The 14,750-nt window shown below is 35.4% G+C and overlaps 2 protein-coding genes across 8 annotated transcripts; both read right to left on the bottom strand.

Moving 5' to 3' along the window:
• Nucleotides 1-3,137: 3,137 nt before the first annotated feature.
• LOC105169468 (cyclin-D4-2) lies at nt 3,138-5,107 on the bottom strand. Of its 2 annotated transcripts, none has more exons than XM_020696435.2 (5): nt 4,552-5,107; nt 4,372-4,458; nt 3,986-4,292; nt 3,781-3,884; nt 3,138-3,627 (listed from the first exon to the last, which is right to left on the bottom strand). In XM_020696435.2, the coding sequence occupies exons 1-5, from the start codon at nt 4,795-4,797 to the stop codon at nt 3,358-3,360; spliced, it is 1,014 nt and encodes a 337-aa protein (XP_020552094.1). In that variant the 5' UTR covers nt 4,798-5,107; the 3' UTR covers nt 3,138-3,357. The 2 variants fall into 2 exon arrangements, with proteins under 2 accessions (XP_020552094.1, XP_011088164.1); XM_011089862.2 differs by having other exon boundaries at nt 3,781-3,890; nt 4,552-5,106.
• Nucleotides 5,108-6,055: 948 nt separating this feature from the next.
• On the bottom strand, nt 6,056-12,362 carry LOC105169466 (Xanthine/uracil permease family protein). 6 transcript variants are annotated; one of them, XM_011089856.3, is made up of 15 exons: nt 12,018-12,352; nt 11,794-11,933; nt 11,236-11,333; nt 10,964-11,140; nt 10,752-10,852; nt 10,585-10,660; nt 10,164-10,223; nt 9,570-9,754; nt 8,726-8,822; nt 8,427-8,513; nt 8,248-8,306; nt 7,333-7,424; nt 7,159-7,236; nt 6,579-6,739; nt 6,056-6,469 (listed from the first exon to the last, which is right to left on the bottom strand). In XM_011089856.3, exons 1-15 carry the CDS (start codon nt 12,041-12,043, stop codon nt 6,251-6,253), a joined length of 1,656 nt encoding a protein of 551 aa, XP_011088158.1. In that variant the 5' UTR covers nt 12,044-12,352; the 3' UTR covers nt 6,056-6,250. The 6 variants fall into 6 exon arrangements, with proteins under 6 accessions (XP_011088158.1, XP_088739931.1, XP_088739930.1 ...); XM_088883805.1 differs by having other exon boundaries at nt 8,248-8,513; nt 11,794-11,900; nt 12,018-12,362; XM_088883804.1 differs by having other exon boundaries at nt 8,248-8,513; nt 11,794-11,900; nt 12,011-12,361.
• Nucleotides 12,363-14,750: the final 2,388 nt, after the last annotated feature.

Below are 14,750 nucleotides of genomic sequence, written 5' to 3'. Positions count from 1 at the left end.
CTACCCCATTTCGTTTACGAATTGATCACATACTAAATATAATTATATTTATTATATTGTTGATTTAATACAATCAAATTTAACTTGAATAAAATATATAATAAATTACAATGAGCTCTTCTAAAATTTAAAATATATTACAAATATCCTCTCATTATTTAGTAAATTATCAATATTGTCTGATATTTGATGAAATTATATAATCCTCTTATGGAGAGGTGGAACTGTCCATTTTACCCTTATTGTATTTTTTAAAAAAATAATAAATTATAGAAACACAAGATGAAGTGGAAGAAAAAAATTTAAACATTATAAAAAAAATCTACTTAGTTCATAAAAATACTTTTAAAAAAATAAAAAAATTATAATTCAAGTCTTTAAATGTATTTTTGTCATTTCAACATAAAAAATAGATGAAAATCGGACTTGTGGTTATATACACGATAGTGGGGGCACACTCAATTTATGTATAGAGTAAGGGCAAGAACACGATCGCTTACAAGTTATTTTTTCTTTAAAAATAATAATAATAATAAACGAATAGATCTAAACGCTATAAATTCATAAAATAAAAAGCACAATATAATCACATATAACATCATAAAATTGAGAGAAATCATTTGTCATTTTAAAAAGACATTTTAAAAAGTACGCAATTTGTCAAATAAATTAAAATTATTAATCAAATTCCAAAATCATAGTGAAAAAAGAAATTTATTTAAATTTTCATTGTGTACAACACCACATTCTAAATTGATATTTTTTTAGTGATTAATCTCAAATGAATTATCATAACTTGATTTATTATTAAACACTAAAATACAATGGCGTAACTCTTCTTCAACCAGACTTGTCCATAATAGTTTACTAAGTATAAGTATTAGTAGCATAATAAGAATAAATTTCTCATCATTCCTACGTTTGCTCGCGACAATTGTAAACTCTCTGTCATGTCATTAGAAAAAGACATGAAAGATTTTGTGTCTGAATGAGTTTTCATTCATTGATGGATTTAGATTGGTTTGATCTTGTCCGTTGATCAAATTTAGAGCTAAATTTAAAAGATTTGTGAAATCAAAATTCACTTACATTAGTTTATTACCTTGTTTTTATAATAATTAATCCTTTTTTTTTTGCATAAATAAAAAAACAGGGATAATATTTTACAAATATTGTGTTATATGTATCAATTATGATCCTTATAGTTAATTTACTGTTCCAAAAAATCAAAATTTAATCATATAAGAATCAGCATATAGGTTAGAACATACATTTAGTCTCGTTAAGTATCTTGACAATGATACAAATTGACATAATCATATCATAATAAAAAAAAAAAGTAAAATAAAACTCGTTTCCCAAATGTATTGGCACAATGTTAGATTAAATTAAATAAATAAATGTTATATTGTGTTTGAAAAGGTGAGAAATTTACTTTTATAATAATAAAAGCACTAATTTGTTTGAGAATTTTATGCTTCAAATTCTTTAAATCTGAATTTTACACTATTTTGAATAATATTATGATTAATCTTGAACCTATTTAATTCGATATTATGTAAAATTATTTCTCAAAATCACACACCACCAAATCTAAATTCACCCTAATCTTGCTTGATGCTGTTTCCGTACAGTTTTATGAGAGTGACATGATGATGTGATAATTCAGAGTGATGAGACATAATGGCCGCTTTTTAAGCCGTCAAATCGTAATGGAGCTTTACAGATGGAGAGTCGTAATTGGTGGTTCACGGCTGTCTCCCACGCTCTCGACTCCTCTTTGCCCTTGCTGCACAACTCCATACCACGTCGCCCTTCCCACGTCATCCCTATCTCATCATTCGCAAATAAAAATTGGGAGGAAAAAAGAAAAAAAAAAAAAAGACTTTTTCCCTTATTTTTGGGTATTTGTTATTATTTTTTTCGATTCTTCTAAAATATGGTATAAGTTAATGGAACTATTTTTGTCAATAAATTAATTAAATATTAATATAATTCGAATATAAAAAAAAATTAATTCAAACATGAGCACCTGTTTATCAAAGGAAAGAAAGTTGAAGTCCAAAGTGTGTAGCCCGGTCCATTGGACCCGAATATACAGAGAAAGGTAGAATCAAAGAAAATAGTAGCGGAAAAGAGGGGTTGTACTGTACATTGTAATGCGTCCAAAATCAGACACTCAGGTGTACCAACCCCACCAGTGGGGCCCCCTTGTACTTTCTGTCGTATACGTGGCATCACCCCGTGGCCCCTCCACTCTTGTTCCATGTACCAAACCGCACACCTCCATTCTAGATTTTTTTATTTATAGATTTAAAAATAGAAAAAAACAAACGCCAATTTCTTTTCCAAAAATACTACTCCCACAAAATTCTTATTCTAAGTCAATTTTAATCCAAATGAGTTAATTACATAATAAATATAATATAATTATTATATCTGTAATGTGTTAATGTTCCTCCAAAATACTAATAAAATCAATGTAAAATTGTTTGTATCTATAGTGAATTATATATAAATATAGTAAAAAAGAAAATAAAAAAAGAAAAAGAATTGACAGCTAAATGATTGGTAATGTATCACATGGCAAAATTGACCATCTTATTTTATGATATAATAAAGTATTTTTATTTACTTTTTGGTTGAGAATTATATATTAATGAAACCAAGAAAATGGATTACAGCATTTGTATGATGGAGGGGTAAAGTGGAAAAAGCAAAGAAAAAGAAAAATCACAAGACTCCATATGCCTAAAATAATTGGAGTCCAGTGGTATTTGGTTGTTTCAAAGACTAGGACACCTTTTCTCACCCAATAATTCATCCTCCCCTCCTTTTTCTTTTAACTAATCAATTTTAAATTTTAATTATTAATAATTAACTAATAACTATTATTATGATAAATATATCGACCTCCAATTTTAAAAGAAATAATATTACAATGAATCAATAATTACAATTGAAATAGACAATCAATATTTATATATTATTGGGGTTCGAAATTCGAATGGTCGAATTGAATTACATCAATGTTAAATAAACTGTATAATAAATATATTAAAAAAGAATTAATGAGCACATAATATACTTGTAATGAAGCAACTAATTTTATTGCAAGTAAAAAAAATTGGAAATGATTAAGCGAAATTGGGGTGATTCTTGGCCAAATAATAATAAATTATGGCCACCCATCAATTAATCTAACAAGTTTCTTCACTCATTTTCACAAGCAATATGGAGAAATTACGCAAAATTAGAACAAAATTCCTGACCCTCCGATACTCACTTTTTACCCTTAATTAATAAGTAAAAGGCCTAGAAAAGGGATTCTGGAAACTTTCAAAAGGAAAATGTACTCTATGGTTGCGGTTCCTGTACATCCGGCGTAGACAATCTCTGCCTCTTGGGTTCTGGCTCGGCTTCCCCTCCGCCAGCGCCTGAGCCGGGACCTGGAACTGACGCTGGATTCTCGGAGTGGGTGTCACAGCTAGCACAAGCAGCCGCATCAAGGACACCGATGGGACTCGGCGGCGCGAGAGGCTCAATGCTCATGACTTTAAGACCATCTGATGGACACGTGTCCAACAAGTATTCCTCCATTAGTTGATGACAGCTTCTCACCATTTCCTGTCTCCGGGAGAAACACCAAATCAGTATTTACTCTTAACCCCCCGAGGTTTCCATGTTCCAATTTACCACCCCAAATTAATATACACATTTCTAGTGTAACTCCCATCTCAAGGAACTAGAACGCTCCAAAATAACACACCCGGAACTTACTCTGTCTACTCTGTCATCGAAAGTAGTGGGCAGATTTACACCCTGACCGGCGGCGGAAATCACGGCGGCCGCTGCAATGACCGATGCCGGGAAGCCCAAAAAATCTATCACTGATATTCATTAACCACAGAATTACACAAATCATAAACTTCAAAACATTAGAACAAAATCTTATTCCATAGTGACTAATTGTTGAGAGGATTACCACGGGTGGTATTAAGGATAATATTGGAGGCGATCGAGTGGAGGGTGGTGGCCGAATCCGGTTTGGAGGCGGAAGAGGGGAGCATTGAGATGAAGTAATGGAGGTAGTCAAAGGGAGTAACAGAGCGAAGTCTCCACTTGAGAGTTGCCATTACCAAAAGCTCCATTCTCTGTATTGTTTTGGGCTCAAAGACGTATGTTGTTTCCAGCATTTGCAAGTCCAAAAGCAACGGAACGTACAATTCTTCCATTTTCGCCGCTAGAGACAAGCACGTCAATGATAGAAGCTGAAACGGCCACCCAGTTTCCTATTTATCGACCAAATAAAATTAATTAAAACTTTTCCCCATTGACGTAGGGAAAGATGATAGAGAAAGAATAATATACCGGAAGTATATGAGAGGAGAGGAAACGATCCAAGTAGTTGATGGAGAGGAAGGCAGTAACCGGTTTGAATTGAAAGTGCGAATGAACCTATTTGAGTGGTAAAAAGCTATTATTATCGCACAATCATTTACGATAAACAGAACTTGGTGCGTTTGTAGCTTTGTATGTATATGCACATACCTTGAGGATGGAGTTGATGGAGTCCTGGCGAGCGGTGAAGTGGCTAGATCGGTTTTCGCAGAAGCGGAGGTAATCGGGGTGGGGCATGTGGTGGGGCTCCGATTCCAACAGCCGGGCGATGAATGACGATTCATCTGATGTTATTGGTGTCGAACAATATTCGGAGTACGTGTCAGCATCGGATCTGACGACGTCGTCCGCCAATTCCTCGTTACACAACAAGTTAGTATCGGAATTATCGGACATGGCGGAGCACGGCGGCGGCAATCAGCGGCGGCGAGCTCACAGCATTAGAGGCGGTGGGGAGGAGAAGAGGAGGCGGTGTGGAAACAAACATGGCCGGCTAAGGTTTGTGGAGGAGTAGTAGTAAGGACATTTTTTCACTTCTCTTTTCTTTCTCTCACACACATACTGTGTGTAGTGCGCGTGTTTATCTCTCTAAATAAGTAGTGGTGGAAAGACGAGAGGGGAAGAGGAGCGTGGAAGGAAGAAGAGTGCAGCCGAGATTGATCTATGGACTGTGAAGGTGAAATTCTAAGGTGGAGCAGGTGTAATTAATTTGGTGTATTTATTGCCGTCTGATTAATGATTAAAAATACATCCGATGATCTTATGATTAAAGTGGGCCGAATTTCTTTTTCAGTTTTTATTTCCCAGGAAAGGCCTCTTGCTCCTTGCCAACCATTACTACTATACTAAAATACTGTTTTACTCAAGATTAATAATTATTATTCTTTTTCAACTAGTTATGTTAATATTTTACCATAATAATATATATGCTTGGGTTTACCATAATGATAGACAGTTAGAATTTTGAGTCAACTAGTTGAATGTGTAATGGTTCCTACAAAAATACATGCAAATTCTAATCCTATTACAATTGGAAATCTCTTATTCATATCATGTATTTACGTCTAACTCCATCAAACTGAAGATTTATTTGTAAAATCACCACTCGATTTAACTTTTACACACACACGCATATATATATATATATAAAGAGATTGGAAGAGTGTGAAGGGTGTGATGATCTGATGTATTTCCGCTGCGGGGGGTACAACGCATGATAGAAAACTGAATCATAGGGTGTATAAAATAGTATACTTTGATATTCGGGATTGACTGGTCTTTGCTCATTTTTTCCTCTAACAAACTTATATATTTATTTGAATTTGAATTTGAATGCAGTGGGAGAGATTGTACTAACTTTGAATACCCTTTGGGTGGCATGAGCATGTGCTTTCCTCCTGCTCCAATTTTTACCTTTTTTTGGGGTCTCAGTTCCATCTAAATCCCTGCATCCACACTTGTATTTCCATCTCACAATTATTTACTCCTTATCTCTATTTATAGAGCTGTGTCGTTTTTTAATTCTCTTTTGTTTGGACAATCGCATTTACACCTTTAAATATAATGATCTTAATATATTTAGTCCTACAACTGCGTGCTAAATAAATTTAGTCATATAATTGAATATATCCAAATATATTTACAAATTATGGGATTATTGAGAAGAGCCCTTATTTGTAAAATATGCCAATTCTTCACACACATAACTGTTTCTTCGTTCTCTTCCCATATATGTTCCTTCAGACAAGCATCATTCTCGACTATGTAGAAGCATCAGATGCAGTTTATCTATTTTACATAATTTGAACTGTCCATAGAATACACATTCTTCATTCGGATGATTCAAAGGTTAGAGTGAGGGGAAGTACTTAGAGAGACCATATGGGAGAGAGTAAAACTCTGCACTTCTAGGATCTTTGTCGAAATACTTGAACTTAGCCCACCAATGCCTGCCACTGTCTCTTCGAGTTGAGGCGTGCTTGCGTGCAAATGTAAGGTCCAGAAAGAATGCAACGAGTCCGGCCACGGTGGCTGGGGACGTGAAGATCACTAACACCATTTTGTTGAACTGCACAAACGATAGAGGTTACACGTGATTAGTCCGTCACAGGTAGAATTTGCATAAGGTTATATACGTGTGTGAATCGAGGAGGTTGGCATTGGTAGGCTTTACGTACCCAGACGGAATGAGTATGAACAGGGCTGTGACCAGAAGTTATCACGTAGTCACTGAAATACCTTGGTACTGAAAGACCCATGAAGAATGAGAAACCTATGATAAACTTTGTTCTGAAGCTGTTGAGGTTGCAGTACTGCAGTAGGCCAAGACCAGCAGAAGCTGCATTAAGGACACCGATGATGAACGTGAAAATTAAATAAATACCATCAAAATCGGGACGGATGTGGGACAGGAAAGAAACATATTGTTTCGTATCTTCCATAGAAGACAAAAATTCGGCACAGTCAAATTCCAAAATTTGCTTAGACTCGAATGTGGCATACTTAAACTTGCAGATTTTCTGTCGTACTTTCCATTGCCAAACCTGCGTTTTTTGAAAACTGTAGGAAGACAAGGAAATTGCTACTTTTCTATTGATCTAGAAGGCGTTGAAAGGATTTCCAATTCGGTAATTCCCATTGAGCATCCTCCAATTTAGAAAATTTGGATTCTAATTTATGAATTGAAACAGAGTCGTCGAAGCATTAATTACATCAAGTACATGAGGCACAGTTATATTAGAAGGAAGATATACGTACACATGAGAGCAAATAGAACACAATATAGAGCTCCAACAATTGGCAGTGGGATGGAAGCAATAATAGCTCCAAACTTTCCTGTTTATTTCCATGAAAGATTATACAATGAGTAGAAAATACAGAGTAATTTTGTGTAATAAAAGAACATAAAAAGTGGGCATCAGATGAACAAACCTAATACTGAAAAGAAGAGCATGAAAGCTGCTGATATCTGAAGCACCCTTCTGCTCCCCACTCGGGTCAGAGCCAACAATCCTACATTTTCACTGCACAAAGAAAAAGGGAATTAGATTATATGGAAAAATGGAAGCATTAACAATACATCCAATAAAAGGTTTTCCACTGGTTATTTGTTCAGTTTGTAGGAGAATTAAATATTTTTAAGTGTTATGATCATGCCAAAAATAACATAAAGTGGCATTCATATGATGTAGATTCTCCCTCGGTTTTCTAAAAACTGAAGTGCATGTATTCAGATTGTCTGTCAATGCATCTAACTGTACCAGTGACTCACATTACTTCAATTCTAATTCCTATGCCTAGTCAATTTCTAAAACCAGGATTCTCATCTGATGGACATGACCCTTCCTTGTCATTATGATTCAACCAACAATCCAGTCATATGTAGAACCAGCTTCAACCAGTACACTCCAGGGGCCTTTTCATGATTAAAACAAGGTATTGCATTTCAATGTTTATATGGCGCCAACTTACTTTAAATAGACTGAGTAGACTTTGAGCAAGGTAGTTAAGACAATCTTTTAGATCCTCTAAATTATCTCTCACATATATTTGGAAAAAGAGAAGGTTCCTACAATTATGCAATTTGTGCAAGAAATTGAGTTCCGAGAAAGCACAGCACAAATATATTAAAATGGAAGCAATCACACTCTATCTTCATGTCTCCATTTGAGATTCTTTATAGTCATTATGCATTTCTCATCGTAAAACCATCAGTATCAAAATACTCTCCTCTTAATCGTAGAGGAAAATGTGGTATATTATTGACTTAAGTAAACAGTAACACCATAAGCATCTTGAATCTATAATTCAGTTCCTTTGTTTCTTTCAGCAGGTTAGATGTATTACACTGATACGGTAGATCCACTTCCTGTACCGAATAAACCATCCAGAAATATACCAAATCCCTGTATCTCACAAAAAGAAAGAATGAGAAGAAAAAAAGTTACATATGAAGGTTGGAAAACCCTGGAAGAATAATATGAATTCCGGAAACAATCTGATATATAAGCAAGCTCTCTTCTTACCAGCCAGCCAACACCTCGGCTAAGAACAGAAGCTGGTATATGTGTTGCACTCCCATATCTAGATGCAGCAATAAATGCCCCTGTTGACTGTCAAAAGAAAATGAAAATGAAACCATATAAGTTCATCCTTCCAGATAAGTAGGCAAAATTTGACAGGTACTTTTTCACCAAAGATCTTAACAATCTCGTTGATTGAGCAAGTTCTTTTTGGGTTGAACTTCTGAGAAGAGGAAAACCAAGAGATAACTCTCAAGTAAAATTATGTCCATTTTCCAGAAATTTGGGATATCGATAAGAACCTCAACCATTGCAACAAAAGCTGCAGCTAGTGTCACTAGAACTTCTCCAACATGTAAACTGGGTTGACCCCATTGAATTGGATATGGAAAGCTAATCCTGCATGTTGAGGGCGGCATTAGCACTTGGAAGAAATGGAGCAGAGACTATCAAGTTAGCAGCAGGCATTGGAATGCTTTTGCATCCATAATATAGCTACTAGCTAGTTCGTCTGTAACCTGAAGAGAATAACCTATAATCTCAAACTGAGGAAATTATTTTATATGTAATAATCCTTGGAGATATTAAATTTAAATACGATCTAGCATTTTTCATGAGGTACGGAAGGCTGTTTGTTATCTCTTGATGATTCATGCATTAGATTAAATAACATCTAGGTCAAGCAACAAATTATACACGAGTGTCATTGTGAAACAATAGATAGAGCAAGTCAGTACAACACTTCTTCATTGCAGACTGCAACCTTCAAGTATCACTACAATGAAAAATTTTAAAAAAACTAAATATAATTACACAACATCACTCCTACTTGAGCAGAAGAAAAAATAAACAAAATCCATAATTTTGAAAATTAATACTATTTTATAGAAATAGTAGAGAAACTATAGGTCCTAATCAAGGGACTGTTGAACATTTGACTGCTACGGTGATCACTCAGCAGCCAAAGAAGGCAGCCTTAACTGAAGAAGATAATCTCATGTACCAAAAATTATTAAAACCATCAGGAATATAGCTACATTTTTTTATCAAACTCCACTAAGAGTAAAATGGAATGTCATGTATGTAGAACTTGAGCACAAGAATTATGGAGAAAACAACTAAGACCTAATGGAATTGTACACGTACCATGACGATCCACTTAGAAGTCCAGAACGATCAACACGGCAGCTCAACTGAGTATTTAGGGGCTTATTTTTGTATGCGCCAGCTGCTGTCAGAAGGGCTGCATAAGCCCATACAATCCCCACAGACAATAAGACAGCAAAACGATCGTAAATCGGGCGCTTAAAGCTCCATATGTACGGAATATACTGCCACAAATGTAATCACCATGAGTCAAGTAAAAAAATCTCAACTTGACAAATAACTTAGTAAGGAAGCCATGAATACCCCCAAATCAAACTGTTTCTGCAATCTAAGTTGCCACGAGAACCAACTGATGATTCGACCAAAAGTGTACGATTACAGGTCCAAATGCAACTTTCTCTTCTACGCATTTCTAAAGATGAAATTAATAATGACCAATCTCCATGTGTTTTTATCTTTATCTTTAACCACATCCAAAACAAGAACCGAAGAGTATAAGAAATAATTCAGATTTGACATAATTCAGTGGGAAGCACACTGGGGATTTCCTACCAAACCACCTGATATTGTACACCTTTTACATCCCCAAAGAGGAAGAGGCTAATATATGTTATAGTAAAGAGATATGCTTACCTGAGACAATAAAATAAGAATAATCAGTTCCGGAAGCCCAACTTCCACACATTCTGCAAGCTGCAAAATCAACCAACAAAAATGACAAGCAATCAATTGTAAAATGCTTTGTCATTATTAAAACTGCCTTTTAGATGAGATCATTTTCATGTTAGAGGCCAGGTTTCGTGAAACATGAATCCATCCAGGGGTATCTAAGGCACGCCATCAGAAGCACACTTTGACCCTAGACGCCTTGACTTCTAAAGTTCTGTGGCCTGAATAGAGGCCTCAAATTTGGGTTTTGGGAAAATAGGTTGAACTTACATATAACAAACATATTTCCTAACCAATTTCATATAGACAGCATGAGTAGGAACAACTCATCTATAAGACACTCATAACTTTACTCAAGTGATAATATTGCTAGAAGATTTCATACCAGCGGGAAGCCCTGTTCATAGAGACCAAGTCCAACAAGAGCTACCAGAGGCACAGCAGAAAGAGGACTCAGGAACCTACAGTGTCAGACTAACGCGATTTAGTCATTGATTCTTTCACAAGATACCAACAAGTAGCCTAACTCAAATTTCGTATCTAACCATGTACCTTACAACAATTCTCCAAATTCCCAGAAAACCAAGCAACATAGGTAGTACTGAAGCAACCATGAGAGCACCTTGTATTGCCCTCATCGTTCTTATAAACCTCTTCATTGATGATGGGAGAAATTATGATGTCAATAAGTAAATAAATATGGATTCTCAAAATATAGCAATCTTATTGAAAACCAACTGCCTTAAGGAGATTAGCAAGCTAACCTGATAAGGATTGAGATAGATGTAATATCTTTGGGCAAATGCAACATAAAGAGATGGAACTATGAATCTAAACGATCCGCCTATCACAACAGGCAGCCGGGTGCCAAACCAGGTCTGCAAAAGTGTGTTCACTCCAGAAACAAACAGCAAAGTTTGTATCACTTGAGCCTTCTCCACCTGATAAGGATAACATAGAACATTCAGTTTCTATCATACTCACAATTTTATTCAAACAAATAAACAGCTAATCAGTGGTAAAGAATAACTCTAACATTGCCACCGCCCATGTAAGGAACAATGATGGTAGGAATGATCACAGTCGTCCCAAGCATTACTAAATAGTGCTGAAATCCCAAAACGACGGCTTCAGCTGCATCAGATTAGAGGTCGACACTTAGGAACTATGCTATGCTTCAGTGTCCATAAATTGGGCTAAACCCCTTGATATCGAAAGTTTGAAACCATATATAAAACTTGTATAGATCTAAAATTCGTTACAGAATCACAAGCTAAAAATCGCATTTACAGAATTATAGCAAATTCAGGGAAAACTCCAAACTCGTTTGCAACCAGGTTACACATTGATTACATGGAAAGCTTTAAACAGGGCAAGATAAATCCAGCAAAGGCAAATTGTCCGTGAATAGGCCCAAATTTGCATGCATGTGAAACAGAGAGTTCAAGTATAGCCCATTTTACAAATCTCGTTTGTATAACTGAACTGATCGACGCCATTGATATGCCCATGCAAAACGAGTGTTTCTCAGTGAATGAGTGTGTGTGTGTGTGTGTGAGAGAGAGAGAGAGAGAGAGAGAGAGGTTTTAGCTACCCCATGAAGGGTTGCTGTTGACACAATAATCTACGCCGGGAAGCTGTTCTTTGACAGGGTGAGGCACCAATTCATCCACCACCTTCGCCGCCACCGTCATCTTCTCTCTGTTCCAATCCCCACTACCATCAACTGGAAAGCTAAGAACTATAGAAATTCAAGCCCCTCAAACATATATATACACATAATCATAACCAAGTACGGTTGTTATACGTACATCGTACCACAAAGCAAAATTTTTACATCTCATTCTTGTTCTTAGTCAACAGTCTCGTCCATCCATCCTTATCACTAGCGGGAAATTCTAATTCGGGCCCATTTTCGAACTCAAATTAATTTTTTTTTAAAAAAAAAGTTGATTTTGGGAGGGGTTTAATCCCATGAATCTCAATTCAATCAAAATTAATTAATCAATCTGCGAAAAACTGGAAATTGATTGTCCTGCTTTGTTTAGGCAGAGAAGTTGAGAATTGAGAAGGGGAAGCCAACTAATGTGGTTGAGTAAGATGAAGACTCCATTCCTCTTTATCAGTGCAGTGGGTAATATTCTGTGAAAGTGATACCTAACTCACCAACCAATTTCCTAAATTTCTGTATCTTTTACTTTTGAGTACGCTCGCTCTTTCTTCTTCTACCTTGCACACGCTCTCAGTTCACAACATTTGACTATCAATTTTAGCTCACCCTTGTCGGATCAATTTTTATTTTGACAATGATTAGCTCACTAAATTGAGCAATACATCCTCCCAATAAATTAATATCCTAATGACATAAATTTTAATAAATTTACATAAAGTGAGAAAATATCTATATATTTATTAGGAGCCGAAAAATTGGAGTTAAAAGTCATCCATTTTTTTTCTTTTATAAAATTGTGATGCAAATTACAATTGGAATATGATTAAAAAAATTATATTATTCCTAAACGTCATAAATTTTAGCACTATATATATAAACATAAACATTGATTTTCATTCAATCTTTTTGCTAATATCAAACATTTCGTGAATCTTAAGTGAATAGGCTATCTATTTATTGCGGGTTAAATACAATTTACCCCCTATGATACGTGAAATGAACAAATAAACTCCTGTAAAAAAAGATTTAGCAAATTACCCTCTGTGTTTCAAAAAATGAAGAACGGACATATTTCAAATGATAAGACGTAATTTACTCTTTTATTTTTCACATGGAATTTTTTACACATTTCTCATATTATAAGGGGATAAATTGCATTTTTTTCTATTTATAATAATTCCATAAATTTTAGGAGATCATGGCGTAATTATTAGTGTTTTTAATTATAAGAAAACTCAACTTTTGTGGTGTGTTTAGGTGCTAAATGTGAAGGAAGTTCACCAACCTGGGAAAGCCTATTTCTTCTCCTGCGCACTTCACTCAAACACAAACAACATATACACCATTTTGGTTGAGTCGATCAATATTGGGATGAAGAATTTGGATAAAATTCCTTAAATTGGGCTGAAAATACTGATTTTCAAAGGTGGAATGCTAGTTTCCAATTGTCGTATGTGGGCTGAAAATTGCTAGCAGTGGGCCACAGCCTAACACTCCACAGTTGATGCCCATAATGATGTGATTGTTCCATAATTCTATCTTATTTTTTATTTTTTATGTTTCGTAACTGTTCAAAATATAGCATAAATTCTTTTATTTGTTAAGAATTAAAATAAATAATATTCTTTTACTTGTTAAGAATTTAAAAAAATATTATAATTATAAAAAATAGCAGCAGCGGTGCTGCCTACTTTTTAAACACCTCCAAGACCACCCCACTCTTGTAACTTTCTTTTTCTTTGCATTATTACAATAATTTTCCCTAAAAAAGTACATTCTTTTTTATTTACTCTCACACCTGTTTATATATATATATATATATATATTTTCTCTAAAATTGTTTTGGCCATCATCTCTAAGCTTTGTCTTGAAGATCCATTTACAACCAATTGCCCGTTTACCAGGCAAAAAAGGGACAAGCTTCCAAGTGTTGTTGTGCTCTAAGGCCTGCAGCTCATTGTTCATGGCCTCCCTCTATTCATCATGCTGGATGGCCTAAAAAAAAGACTTGGGCTCCTACAAAACAGATAACGAGGCTACAAACAACTTAAATGCAAGAGTGGTGGAGTGTAAAGAAGGAGGTACATGTGCAGAACATATAAAATCATTAAGCCAAGGAGGACATTGAGTATTTTTGGTGGAACGACGAAGAGGAGGTGCAGGTGGTTGAGGAGCAAGAGGAGAAACAGAAGGGACACAGGAGCCAGAGGAACTGCAGGAAATGGGTGAAAAGTGCAGTAGGATCACAGACAGCATCATCAGTATAAGGGGGACCTAAAGGAAAAGGATAGAGACTAAGAGAAGAGAGAGAAACAGGGTAGAAAAAGGAAAGTAATGTTCATGGAAGTGAACATCTCTAGAGATGATAATACGGTTTTTATCCAAGTCATAGAGTTTATATGCTTTCTAGGTCATGGCATACCCTAACAGAATGCACTTGAGAGCCCTAGGATGAAAGTTAGACTTGTGAGGATCTACATTACTAGCATAGCAAAGGCAACCAAAGGCACAAAGATAAGTGTGAGAGGGACTGTGATCTATTAATTGTTCAAAGAGAGTTTTCTAGTGGAGGAGCTTTGAAGGTGTTCTATTGATTAAGTAGGTTGCTGTGAGAATGAATCACCCTAGAACTGTAGGAGGCTTGGTATAGCAAGGCTCTAGTAACATTTAGAAGTTATTTATGTTTGCGTTCAATTCTCCCATTTTGCTGAGGTGTATATGTGCAAGAAGTTTGATGGATGACACCTAGATCTTGACAAAGAGTGTGGCAGCCGTTGTTTAGGAATTCAGAACCATTGTCCGTCCTTATGACTTTTATATTTATGGCAAATTGGTTATTGATCATGGAGAAGAAATACTTGAGAGTGGAAGCAACTTAG

This window comes from Sesamum indicum, linkage group LG8 (genome assembly GCF_026168435.1).
Source record: "Sesamum indicum cultivar Baizhima isolate 11 linkage group LG8, ASM2616843v1, whole genome shotgun sequence".
In the NCBI taxonomy this organism is placed as follows: Eukaryota; Viridiplantae; Streptophyta; class Magnoliopsida; order Lamiales; family Pedaliaceae; genus Sesamum; species Sesamum indicum.
This window is presented reverse-complemented; position numbering and strand designations above follow the sequence as displayed.